Here is a 13,647-nt window from a genome sequence, read left to right as displayed (position 1 = left end):
CATGTCCGTGATGACTGGTCAGGATGCATAAGCGTTTAAAGCAGCAACTCTACTTCTCGGTAATAAAATGTTAGTTTTACTCAAGTTAGCCCTGCCTGTTAACACCAACTACACTGAGTCATAAACACCCTTATGGGCCCTGAGCCTTCAGAAAGGCAGGTGGCACAGGGCCCAGGCGAGGCATCCCTGATTGTCTCCAGGCAGCGAAGAGTCACTTCTTCTGTGCCTGAAAACTACCTAACAGGTAGCTTGGTCTGGCTAACAATACGAGACTTCAGATACGGGTGAAGTAAGGGGAACCACAGACCACCCCTAGGCTGCCTCGGTACCACTCCTCCCGGGACTGTGAGCAGGAATTTCAGCTCTCAGCAGGAGCAAAGCTGGCCTGCTCTGAGGGCAGCGCTCTGATTACTCAGTGCCATGGAAAAGGCTCATCCTTGGAAGAGAGCGGATGCCCACGATAGGAGGCAGAGTCATTGACCATCAAAGACAAGGCAACAGTCGGCTAGACTAGAAAGCAGTAAATATTCAAGCGAGGAAGTCCCCCAGCAAATTCCTGCAGCCCTCGGCTTCTTTACAGACTAAGATACTTCACTGTGAGCCGAGAGGAAATGAAACTGAAAACTGGGGACCCCTAATCCTGAGTCGTAACCAAGGATCGCCGAAGGTGGCTCACCCAGACACTTGAAAGGGATCACAATGTGACTCTGGCACTGCTTCTTATCCCTCCGGCACCAGTTGTCAACACTGACCGGCTGGTTCGCTTCCATCACATTCGTGATCTGTAGCTCTGGATACATCTGCCAGGGACAAGGAAACACACAGTGAACCGGCTTCGTCCACAGTAGGTGACGCTCGCTCATGGAGACGGATGTGCGCCGGCGCACTCAGCTCCCGTGCTCCCCTACGAATCTGAAGCTGCACTCCGTGGCCCGCTTCCAACGGAACTCATCCAGTAAAAAGCTTGTTTTTGACAGGCAGATTTCAGACCAGTTCTTACCCATTCTCTTCTAAAAAGGACACACAAAAACAGCAGGCTTTCAGCCCCAAACAAGTCTGTTAGGTATCCAGTCCACTTGCGGGAAGGGGTCAGGGGAACAGCTGAGTTCACAGACTCACACATTTAAGAGGCAGGTCTACGGAAGTGTCTGTTAATGAAATTATAGGGTAATAGTTCAACCCTGGCCCCATAGGCAAGTTTCTCACATCCTTTTCTACGTCAAGTGTTGACCCCAAAGATGAGTTGAATCAGACCTGAGATAATCGCTTATGATACTGATGGCTTCTACCAACAAGAGCAGGACCCCGGCACACACGTGACCCTGGGCTTGCTCCCCACCTTCCCGTGACACGTAGGAAGCCACGAGAACCAGGCTGCACCTCCACGCCCTTGCCAGGCTTCTGCAGGAGTCCTTCTGGAAAGGACTGACTTCACCGCACTTCCAGGCCAAGCAGACACGCAGAAACAAAGCTGGGTGCCCCCGTCATCATTGACTCAGTCTCAGGACAACACAGAAGAATGACAGAATATCTATTTCTAAGGTAAACAGGTTCACACATGACCCAGAAAAAAAGAAAAAAAAAAGCATTTTTAATTTCCGGGCAGCACGCTTACCTCCTGGCAGTACTGGAGAACTTCTTCTTTTGTTCCGAAGCAGCTCTTCGTGCCGGTTGGGTCAGGTTCCCATCTCCCAGTCTGAATGTTCACGTGCATATTTAACTTCCCACAGAACATTGCGACCTGAGGCTCGGCGACAGCAAATCCTGTCCCGGCGTTGGCTGCGAGAGCCTGAGGAGAAAACCACATTCCAGGGTCACTCCCAAAAGGCTGGCACACAGGCAGTCACCCAGCGGTTTGTGACAGTAGAGCCGATCTTTTCAAAATCTAAATTATTTACCATTTTTTTCTTCATAAACAAGTCCTTTTCCCAAGAGCTAATGCAGAATTAAAAATGACCTTTGGACACATATGATCAAAGAGAGAGAGGCGGGTGGGAAACTGAACCCCCACTCCCCGCCGCGACACTTCTGACTTGGGAGCAGACAATCAACTGCGGTCCTAACACAGCACATCCACCTCCCGCTCCTCAGTGCACCAAACCACGAGCACAGAACGCGCTAAAGTTCCAGCAACTTGACTCAATTTACTTGCGCAACAGAACGTTACTGAGCAGCTACTATTTTGCACAGCAACGTGCTAAACGCTCAGGACACAAGCCCTCAGGGGGCTTACGGTCCAGACCGAGAGTCAATGCTCACACAAGAGTGTGATCCCATCCCCAGACGTCCTCATGAGAAGAACACAGAGCTCAAGGACATCAGAGGGGAACGTGGTGCAGGCTTGGGTGGGGCTGATCAGGAAGCTTGAAGAGTGACCCTGGAGCAGCTCTGAGCGCCCCGCGCGGGGAGAATGCTGACTGAGTCTGTGGAGGGTTAAGAGAAGGTGGGAGGCGTGGGGGTCGAGACTGGACGGTCTGCAGACTGAGAAAGGATGGAGCACCGAGGGCCCTACGCACAGAACTAATATTTTCCAAGTGCAGCTCCGACACTCCCTCTGGTCGCCGGGGAGGGGCCGGGGAGCTGGAGTCGCCAAGCCCAAGAGAGAGGTAACAGAAGCCTGAGCGAAGGCAGCGTGGGGAGACGGCAAAGCAGGTGAGACCTGGTGACAATGGCTGGGGGGTGACCAAGAGGGAGATGGCAAGTCTGGCTTGTGTGACCTGGCGTCATGCGTGGAATGAGGACACTAAAAGGGATTCCACAAACAGCTGTCTCTCGTGTTAGGAAAAAAATCAACTGTTTGTAGCCATTACCAGATCACAAATTACAGGTGAGAAATAACATTTCAGTGTTACAACAATAAGGCTCCCGCAAAGTCTCACGCACTAGAAAATCCACAGGCATCCCTGGATCTAGAAATAAACTAACACTGACGCTTACATCCACAATAGTTTCGTGGTGTCTCCTAAAGTCAAAGGCTTTCCAAACAAAAATTAAACATCTTGTGAAAATGTTAAAACTTGAGAGGTCAGGTCAGATTATATGGTCTATTATGAGTTTTTGAAATAAAAAGAGCAAAGAGCAGTCATACAGAATGGTTTTCCTGTTAGCAAGAAAAAGTAGATTGACTTTTAAAATAAATGGAAAACTGTGCTTTTCAGGGGGGTCCCATTTATCTGTGCTGATGGGCTGACCACACAGCCATGAGTGGTTCTTCCAACCAGGAGCCTACATCTGACTCTGATATATATGCTGCTCTTTTTCCAGGACAAATCCACCAACCTACATGTTTTGCTCTGGAGATTAAAATTAGCCTGCTTTCCACTAGCACGAGAGAAGGAAGCATAAACACTAGCTGGAGAGCTGGGAGAATGATAATTTGGATCTAAAATGTTGCCAAGATCAATCAGGGTTGAAAAAAACCTCAATTAAGTGCAATGAGGAGAACAATTAGCAACTTTATTAACTACAATAGATTGTCCCCTTACCGTGACAAATCATCGTTTATTAAAGTAAAAGACAGATTCTGTGCTGTCAGTACAACTGCATATGAAGCTGCAGACGGCTGTGAAGTTCTGTCTTCCCCCAAGAAAGGAAGCCCTTAGAGACATGTGTGGAAAGGAACTTAAGGGCGGGCAGTGTGCTAATGGCGTTTAATTCAAACAGATCGTTAAAGGTCTAAGCACGCACAAGACAGACACATTTAATTCTCACACTGAGCTCAAGATGTGCGTGAAAATGCCTCTTACATGGACCGTTCCTCTCTGGGAGCCGGATCTAAGGACTGGGGCTAGAAACGTGGGTTATGATACGGAGGGAGATGGGCCCACAGGACATAAACGGGTCCACACAGAGACTAAGGCAAGGAAACCCCAGGAACACTGTGTTCTTGGCAAATTCTTTCCTTCCTCCTCCAAAAAGCTCAAGCAGAAATGAACCAAGAAAATCCAGGAAGACGAGAGAAGCAAGAACTTCCCAATCGATGGGTCAGGAGGAAAGTACTTCTTAAAGCCGCCGTAAATGAAGCGCCACAATGCAGCGGGAAGGGGGCTGGACAACCTTCCCTCAGTCCTCTCTCTGGGATTGTACGTTTCAGTGTTAAACAAACAGGATTTCAGGGGTGGCACCTCATCTTTCAGGAGCACAGGGTGCAGGGAGGGAGGCAGTTGCCTCTTCAATGAATACAGGTGAGAAACAGTGTCAGCCAGTTACTTGAGCCCCCTGCCCCCGGGCCACAGCCGTGGCGTGGTCGCAGCTGGGCAGGCAGCCCTCAGTCACACGGCACGTGCGGCTGGCTGGCTACGCCCGCCAGCTGAAGGACCACAAGGGTGCCAGCTGCAGGGGTCAACCTCTGAGGGCAAACTCACCAGTGGTGAGCGCGTCTGACCTTCATGCCGAGATGGTCAGCAGCACTTTCCCCGAAGAGGACGGAAGACACCCGAGGTTCAAGCAGCAGGAAGAGGCGGCGCCAAAGCCGCAGCTCCTTACGCCGGTTTCCACCGAGAGAGAGAAGGGAGTAACTGGAATGGGTCCAGACAGCTAACAGGCTGCAGTGATTCACTTTCGAGTTCAGAAAGATTAATCCTTGTGGTCATCAGAGGCTCTCAAGAAGGTATCATCTGAAGTATAAAAAGCCTCTGTGGACCATGTCTGGGAACTAACTAACCAACCCCCCGCCCTGTACCTGGAGCAGAACAGGATCGGCTTTTTCTCTAACGTTTGTACTTCTTTCCTTGGAAAACGCTCTCCCTGAACGTGCTCTCCATTTTCTCAAGTGCACACTGAGCCTTGATCCATTACATCAACGTATAAATCAATCTGTTTCCTAATCTAACGTGTTACAAATGGGGCTCCACTGACAAGTCAGCACTTCTGACATCCTGTCAACCTGGACTCCCCTACGGAAGGAAATTAATGCCCCACGCCTGGGCGCAGAGGCCAGCCCAATCCGTCACGCGGCAGCACTCTGAGGGCTCTGAAGAAACTGCATCAATCGCTTTCCTAGCCCAGTGCTTCCACGTTGCTTAATAATTCATTCTTAGTAAGAAATCCCATTCTATTAATTTGGCTCAGGGAAAAGAGTTTAGCTATCCAAGGACAGAAATTCAACTTGGTAAAAAGTGCTTCTAGTAACTTGGTTGAAAACCTGAATCAGCTTAAAGCAATCAATAAGTATCAACAAACATAAATCTGGACCGAACTTCAATCGGGGCCTTTAATCATCACCTCAAGAGAAGCAGCTCCTGGGCCCACCTAAGCGCCCCTCCCTTCACAAGTCCACTCCCTCCGAAGCAAGCATAGAAGCAGTCACTTCCTTCCTCACTAAAGCTACTGCCCCAGAATCCAGGGTCTGCGAGAGCCTCTGTCATGCAAGGAGCACCTTCCAAGGAGGAGGTTTTACCCTGTTACTGAGGGAGGACAGGAAGATGCTCCCTGCTCCAGTTGCCCTGGGAAGCAGGTCAGCACAGTTCTGGTTCTGTCAGAGGACTGAATGTTGTGTGTCTGCTCACCACCTGCAAGGGAGTGATATCCACAGACAGACTCTTACTCAAAGACTCTCCTTTTTTAATGAAAAAGTCAGTAAAATGACAATCTATCATATGTCCACTCAGACTGGGGACAATCTAAGTCCATAAACCTGCATCTACGATTTACTTAACTGAACAAAATTTTAAAAATCCAGTTTCTACATATAAAAATAGATTTTAAAAAAGTTTCTACTGTATAGCACAGGGAACTATATTCAATATCTTGTGATAACCTTTAACGAAAAAAATATGAAAACAAATACATGTATGTATATCCATGACTGGGACACTGTGCTGTGCACTGGAAATTGACACATTGTAACTGACAGTACTTCAATTTTTAAAAAAATCCAGGTTCAAGGTGAGCTCCCTGATATATTAACTACAAAAGGGAGGACAAATTACTGCACAGTGGAGACACTGCTGTCAACCTCACCCACAATTGTTTGTGTAAGAGGACGGACGAGGAAAGACTGGAGACTAAGGAGAAAAACGCAACGTGGGAGCCTCGACCGTATCCTGGAACAGGAAAAGGACGTGAGTCGGGAAACCGGAGCAACATGTGGGCAAGAGCTGTGAGTCAGCCATGGTGCTGAACCAAGGCCAGCCTCCAGTCCTGGGGACTGCGCCGTGGGCCTGTCAGCCGTTGACAGGGAGAGAAGAGCTTAGTAAGGGGGTAGGGGGACTCTCGAGTATTTTTGCAACTTTTAAAAAACTCTAAAATTAGTTAAAAATAAAACGGCACTGATTTTTTAAGTGATGTTCATGACTTGCTTGAGTATCAGCTGTGACTACAGTTTCAATCTGTCAAAAAGAGAAGACACGCACTCTCAGGTAGGGCAGTGAGTAAGTGTAATCAGAGCAGGCCCATTACCTGAAAAACATGATATTTATTCTGAACACATCCTAATCTAGCCAAACCCCACATGCACATACATTAAATCTGATTTCTCTCCAATGCCAGGACTGTTACAATACTGTCCAGAGACTAATGAATGAGAAATTTCGTCCACTTCTGTTACTGTCCAAAGGGTGACTGCAGTTTGAGTCGTTAGTGTATCTTCATCAGCAGTAGAGTGAAGCTCTCAACTTAAAAAAGCTCCACGCTTCAAACAATTCAACCCAGTACTTAATAAAACTGCAGGATTCTTAAGCCTTTTCCAGTTTTAGCAGCAAACTGAGAAACTTGATCTTAAAAGTGACAGTTTACATTACACCAGCTGAAAATCCTTGGCCGTTTTCTACATTTAAACGTAATTCTAGTAAGAAACTGGTGAATTAGGGTTAGATGGAAAACTCCAAATGCAAATAAAAGGTCATTATTCTTCTGCAGACATACGCCAGCTGTTAGCCATAACTTTCCTAGGCGGCAATTTACACAAATAATCCCTGCTTTTATTAGAACTCCAAATATCAAAGTATAAATGAGGTATCATTTCTAAGACTGAAAAAGGTTTAGACCGTCTTCAAGGCTTTTTACAGGAACACGGTAATCTGTCTGTCTGGCTTACACTGATGAGGATCCAAGCACCAAGATTTAGGAGAGGTCTTTCTGTATGTGTCTCTGAGATGAAAGCTGAGTCTTTTATAAAAGTTACTGAAAATACATAAAATGCTTTTTTTTTTTTTTTTAAAAAAAAGGCAGAACACTGTTTACGGATCTAAAATCCTCAAGTGAACAGATTCTTTACTGGTGCCTGCGCTTCTTTCCAGCTGCCCACAATAAAACAGGAATTCTGTGAAACTGATTTCCTGGGGTATAGAGATGCCGGGGACATGGCTCGGCCAACCATTGTCCTCTGCTCACTCCACTGCCGCCCTCAGGGGAAGCGCGTGACCGGCTGGCTTCGAGCACCAGCTGGGAGAGGCAGACAAACCGTGCCTGCGCCCCAGCCCCACCTGTGAGCTGTGCCTTTTCTGGCAAGTTACCTCATCTCTCTGGGCTTCAGTCTCATCTACAGAATGAGGGCAAAGCAACCACACACCCAGTGTTGTTCTGAGGTTTAAGTGAGTTTAGCTTAAAGTGCCTGAAACAGAGTTTGTCACATAGAAGGAACGGTTCAACTTCGAGTGTTGGTGGCTGTTACTGTCAGGCTTTGTATCTCTTTGTGAAACAGGGCTGCTAGCACACTATTGCTCCAGGCCTGCTGTGGGATTAAATTAAGATACTGAGCGCAGGCAGCAAGCACGACGCCCACTCAAGCGTCAGCCTCGTTATCGCTGGCCGGCTCCCCGAGATTCAGTTTTCTCCGGCTGCGACTACGCAGAACCCGGGCGTGACTCACGGGCACGCCTGAAGGACGCACGCGAGAAGCCCACGCGGTGGCCGCCGCCCTCCCCAACCCACGCGCGGGGCGCGGCTGCGCGGTCCTCCCGCACGCTGCGCGTTTCCTCTCGTGGGAATTCGGTCACCAAATGTTTACACGACAGTTTCGTACCGCCCTACCATTAAAAAAAAAAAAAATCACCAGGGGCTGCTGGCTTCCTGGCTCCGGTCCAGCTTCCGGCTGGCAGGGAAGTGAGGTCAAGATGAATCTGCACTTACTGCTGAGACACTGCTGTGCTCTGAAGGGCGCTATGACAGACAGCGAGGTCCCACTGCACAGCACAGGGAACTATATTCAGCATCTGGTAGTAACTGAAGGTGAAAAATATGAAACGCATTGTGTTCCTGTACGACCGAGGCACTGTGCTGTACACCTGAAATCGACACCCCTGCACACTGACTATACGTCAATAAAAATGTGTTAAAAAATAAGTAAGTAAGGAGAGCACTACGTGAGGGGCTCCTCTCAAATCTGCTTTCTTGAGGGATGCTCCCTCGACTTACTAGCTAAGGAGCCTCACGGAAGTTCTCTCCTGACCCGTCTTCACTTTGAGGCAACATAAACATGGCGTTACCCAAATGCTAGGTCTTACAGCAAAGGACACCCACAATACGAGATTTGGCTCACGCTAAGAAAAGTCCACTTTCCTAAAACTCCCGACGCATAAGAAACATGGCCTGTAAACCAAGACAGCTTCCTCACTGAACAAAAATCTGCATGATTCCAAAGCAGAGGTAAAGTCACGGTTTGAAGGGGTCAGAAAGTCAGGAGGTTGGACTATTAATATTAATATTAGGTGAATCTCCATGGTATCAACTTCGCCTCCCCCTCTCAACTCACCGGCCAGTGTTACTCCAGCAGTTACCTACCAAGAGGCTGCTAAATCAACAGCCTGGGCAGGGCTGTGGGCAGGTACAGGGCTGTGGGCAGGTACAGGGATGTTTCCTAAACCTTAAAAGGGTGACACAATTTCAGGTAACAAACACCCATAAGTGCAAATGACTAGTCACTAAATACGCTCATTCTAACTCATTCTGATTGATTCACAGGTGACAGAAATAATAGAAGCGATGGGGAGTTTTCAGTGGAATATCCTAGCACAAACCTGGCAGCATTCTCAGAAACTATAAGCATACTTCTGGCTGACTTAATGCTCCATAATACTTTGTTTACTTAAAATGCATAAAGTCAGTCATTAAAAATTAGGTAATTTGGGAGCATATTTCAAGTACTGGAAATGTAATAAGTTACACCTCTTTTAAAAATATTCTATTCTTCAGACAGACATTGCACGAAAATAAATACTCAACTTACTGTTCACGAAAATAAATACTGGGGGAGGGTACAGCTCAAGTGGTAGAGCACATGCTTAGCATGCACCAGGTCCTGGGTTTAAGTCCCAGTACTTCCATTAAAAAACTAATTAAGTAAATAAACTTAATTACCTCCCCCACCAAAAAAATTTTTAAAGAAAAGAAAAGAAAAGAAATATTCAACTTAGTGATTTCACTAAAGTTAATTTGGGAAACTATTCAACATGTCAGCTTTGGCTGAAATGCTCCGACTTCAAGATGTCACACCCCCCAACATGAACAGCCAATGACAGAGATCTGATTTCACTGCATCTCTTTTCCTTTAACACAGTGTCCAGGAGCAAAAAAAAAAAAAAAAAAAAGACAAATCCATGCAGCTGAAAACATCCATGTTTTAATATTTAGAACAGTTTTTGCTGGTGTTTTGAAGCAGAGGTTCCCTAACACTCATGGGGGTAAGATTTTAACAGGTTTTCAGACCAGCAAGAAAGGTCTGAGCGCGTGTGTGTGCATGTGACATACAAGGTGCCGACCTGCTGGCTGTCCTCTCTTGAGAAGTGACTGTCCTGAATTCTAAGGTTATCGCCTTTCTACCTCTTGGTTTAAGAAGTTTTTCACAAGATGACAGCAATAGTAAATGCGTAGCCTGTTTTTTAAAAAAATATTCCTTCCATAATATTAAGAATTGACAACCTTACATCTAAAATTTTTTTAGTTTTTTTGGGGGGTGTTATGAGGTTTACCTATTCATTTTCTACTTTTGGTGGAGGTATTGGGGATTGAACCTAGGACCTTGTGCATGCTAGGCATGCACTTTAATTTTTCTTAGTTTTACTATTGCATGAAAACCAAAGGATTAGCTCTTTATTCCCAAAGTTCTGCTGTGCTGAAAGGCAAGAAAGGGTAGAAACTCTTCTGTGAATAACTCATCTCTTTATTTGTAAACAGAAAATTAGAGTTTGCCAGGATGGCTTTCACAAGGCAGGGAGAGGACATGCACATTTAAAAATACAAAAATGGCCATTTCCATACGCTAGTCTCCTAAACAGTCCACTGTGTTTTTAGCAGGTGCAAGCAACATTCAGATACCAATCTTGGTGTAACAGAGCACTTTAATTTCTAATATCCATTAAAACAACTGCGAAAATAACACAAATGTGAAAGCACTCCACCCTCTCCAAGTTCAAAGCAAGTCAGAAAGGCATCTTTCCTATGATTTATGTAGCATTTAAATGTAAAAGTAAATACAGACTGCATTATCAGCCCACACCAGATCTGCCTGCAGACAATTCTTCCTGTCTGGGACCCGTGCCCATGTGCATTATTGTAATAATCAGCAATTAAAAAAAATAAAGTAACACAGCTAGTACAAGCTGCTAGTCAGTATGTTTACTGCTTGCCATCTCAGCCATTAATTAGCCTTCCTGGGTTCCAGCCACCTAACTGCTAAATAAACGCACAAAGGACAACAGGAAGAGCTACACACAAGTAAAGAATGAGCAAAAAGGATGTAAAAGCCGTGTGAATGCCCCCACAGTGCGAAGCACGGGGGTGCTTTGTTCAACTGGTCAGGTGGGCCTCTGGGGAGCTGTGTCCCCTCTGCCCTCCCTGAGCCACTCTGCACAAACAGCATTCTGAATCATCTCAAGGCAGAACCCATCAGTCACTCTCGTGTTTCAAGAAATTTGAACTCTTGACGACCCCTGCCTCCTCCCCAATGCCCTCCATCACCCAGCCTGGCACTGGGCACCACCCTCTGCCACACAAGCCAGGTCTCTCCTGCCTCAAGGCTCTCACCTACAACTCCTGCCCCCACTCTTCCCTGAGCTGGCACGTCTCACCTTACAAGACTCGGCTCAAATGTGCATCCTTTGGGGGCCCCTCCCGAGGACAGGGTTTTATTTCCCCCTCCAACAATCTGAAACCACCTGCTCGTTCACCTGTGTGCACATCTCCCTCCAACAGAATGCAGGTTCCTCCAGGCGAGGGGCCTCGCCAGGTTCTCTAACCCTGGTACCTGGAAACAGCACCCAGAACCTAGTACATAATCCCTTACAGCCAAGGAGGTGACTCTGTATCTAAAGACTGTGCTGTTGGTTTTTTCAAGACATTTAGTTAGACTTTTTTTTTTTTGACATTTAGTTAAACTAATAACAATTAGGAGCTATCACTCAGCAGCAATTTCTAAATGATTAACACTTCATATAAGTACATCTATAATGAATGACAAGTTAAACGGGAAAAAAAAGAAACTCTTGCAGTACAGCAAGATTCAATTTTCTAATTTTAATTTTTGCCACGTGAATCCGTGTGCCCAGCCCGAAAAGCCACCCAACGCCAGGCTCCCAGCAGAGCAGCCCTCCCCGCCCTTTCTCCCGCCAGGGCCTCCGCATTTCTCAACAGCACACCTCCCTTTCGTACCTTTTCAGCCCAGTATTATCTGTCAACTTCCCATTAAGAAAAGGACTGAACTCTTCAACCGCCAGACCTATGTTCATCCACCCCCCTCTGCTTGCTCCACTGGTCAAATCAATATTCCTGTTTACATTATTTCTTTAACTGAAGTATAGCTGACTCAGAATGTTGTGTTAGTTTTTGGTGCACAGCACAGTGATTCAGTTATACATACACATATCCTTTTTTCAGATTCTTTCCCACTATTGTTTATTACAGTATACTGAATATAGTTCCCTGTGCTATAAGGCAGGTCCTCGTTTATCTGCTTTATAGATAGTAGTGTGTATCTGTTAATCCCAAACTCCTAATTTATCCCTCCTCCCCCTTCCCCTTTGGTAACCATAAATTTGTTTTCTGGGTTTTCAAGCATCTATTTTGATTATTTAAACATCATGCCTGTTAAGAAAATGCAATTCTGATGCTTTCCTCAGATTACCTCATTCGATCACTTACAGTTACATGACAGTCACCACGCTAGTCACTGGTGGTGTGGATTGAACTGTGTCTGTCTCCCTCTCCCGGTACATATGGTGAAGTCCTAACCCCTATGACCTCCAAATGTGACCTTACTTAGAAATAAGGTGGTTCCAGACATAATGAATTAAATGAGGTCATTCTGGAGGTGGGTGGGCTCCTAATCTCATATGACTGGCACCCTTATGACAAGAGGGAATGTGGAGAGACAGCACACAGGCCCGGGGAGAATGCCACACGAAGACCAGACGTGGGTGCCAACAGCCGAGGACTAATCAGAAGCAAGAGAGACCTGGGCCAGATCCTGCCTCAGCACCTTCAGAGGGAGCGTGGCCCCACCCACACCTTGATCTTAAGCTTCTAGCCACCAGAACAGGGAGACAGTAAGTCTCTGCTGTTGAAGCCACTCAGTCTGTGGTACTTGCTACAGCCTGAATGAATACACTGGGTGAACTGATCAGACTGAGTGTACGGACTCGGGGAACTCACCGGCGGAACAGGATGCCGACACAGGGAAGCCAGGACCACAGTGTGCACGAGAGGCCACTAACGGCCAGCCCTGCAGCCAGGCACCAGGCACATGAGGGTTAATGTGGTTATTTGCTCTGTCTGGATATGTTTGTAACTCCTACAATAAAAAACTAAAAATATAATCACTGGTACACCAGAAATTGATACAAAATTATAAACTGACTATACTTCAATAATTGAAAAAAAAAAGTGGGAAGCATAATCTCTGGGTTACAGGTGAGGAGGCAGGGCCAGCATGCAGTGATCTGACACGCGCTACAGCGGGGCAGGCACAGGGCTCGGCCTGGAGGAGGAGCAGCTGCAGGGAGTGGAGACCTGGCTCCAGAACCCCTTCTCCAGCGGCATGTGCTGGGGCCGTCTTCCAGCACGAGGATGGCCTCGCCAGGTGTACTTCAGAACGTGGGAAGGTCTGATCCGGCAAGATTAGGTGGAGACAAGGAGGTCAGTTAGGACGCCTCTGCACTCGTCCGGATTACACATGAAACGACAGCATCTCAGATATACTGAGTTAAATAAAATATACTATTAAAACTTACTTCACCTATTTTTTGCTTTAAAAAAAAAACAGTCAACTATAAACTTTACATTTCCTATGTGGCCTGCACCTCTTTCTACTGGACAGCACTGTGCTAAACGTTCAGCTAACACTGTGCTAGGGAAGGCGTGGCCCGGTGACTTTTTTTATTCACCTGTGGAATTCCATTTAAATGCACTTTCCTCCCTTCCATTATGAAGGCTAGCAGGGCTTCTGGTAGTTAAAAGAACGGGGTACTCAGCTGGCTCCAAGAGAACCCCCCCCCCCCCAGCCGCCAAGAGTTAAATGGGGAAGAGCCACAAAGGTTCTCTGAAGAGGCCAGGCTCGTTCAAAAGAGACAGCGGTTACAAGTAAAATAGCGAACAGGAGTTAGACCGGAAGAAGGACCTTGAGACATTTCTTCTTAAAGGGGATTTGGAATGGGTTATGTAAGTGGGCTAAGCAGTGCCAAGAGCCAAAGTTCTCGTTTTATCCAACGGAGAGTG

At 46.7% G+C, this 13,647-nt stretch overlaps 1 protein-coding gene across 4 annotated transcripts in view; it reads right to left on the bottom strand.

Annotated features, from left to right (window-relative positions):
• The window catches only part of APLP2 (amyloid beta precursor like protein 2), a 58,501-nt gene that overhangs the window by 27,869 nt on the left and 16,985 nt on the right, over window positions 1-13,647 (bottom strand). For all 4 annotated transcript variants that reach the window (XM_074357023.1, XM_074357024.1, XM_074357025.1 and 1 more), the window contains exons 2-3: window positions 1,616-1,789; window positions 677-800 (exon numbers count right to left, since the gene is read on the bottom strand). In XM_074357023.1, coding sequence (XP_074213124.1) covers window positions 677-800; window positions 1,616-1,789 — 298 coding nt within the window. The remainder of the gene's footprint in view (window positions 1-676; window positions 801-1,615; window positions 1,790-13,647) is intronic.

Source organism: Camelus bactrianus, chromosome 33 (genome assembly GCF_048773025.1).
Source record: "Camelus bactrianus isolate YW-2024 breed Bactrian camel chromosome 33, ASM4877302v1, whole genome shotgun sequence".
NCBI lineage: Eukaryota > Metazoa > Chordata > Mammalia > Artiodactyla > Camelidae > Camelus > Camelus bactrianus.
The sequence above is the reverse complement of the archived record's forward strand: the minus strand, read 5'-3'. Positions and strand labels throughout refer to the sequence as shown.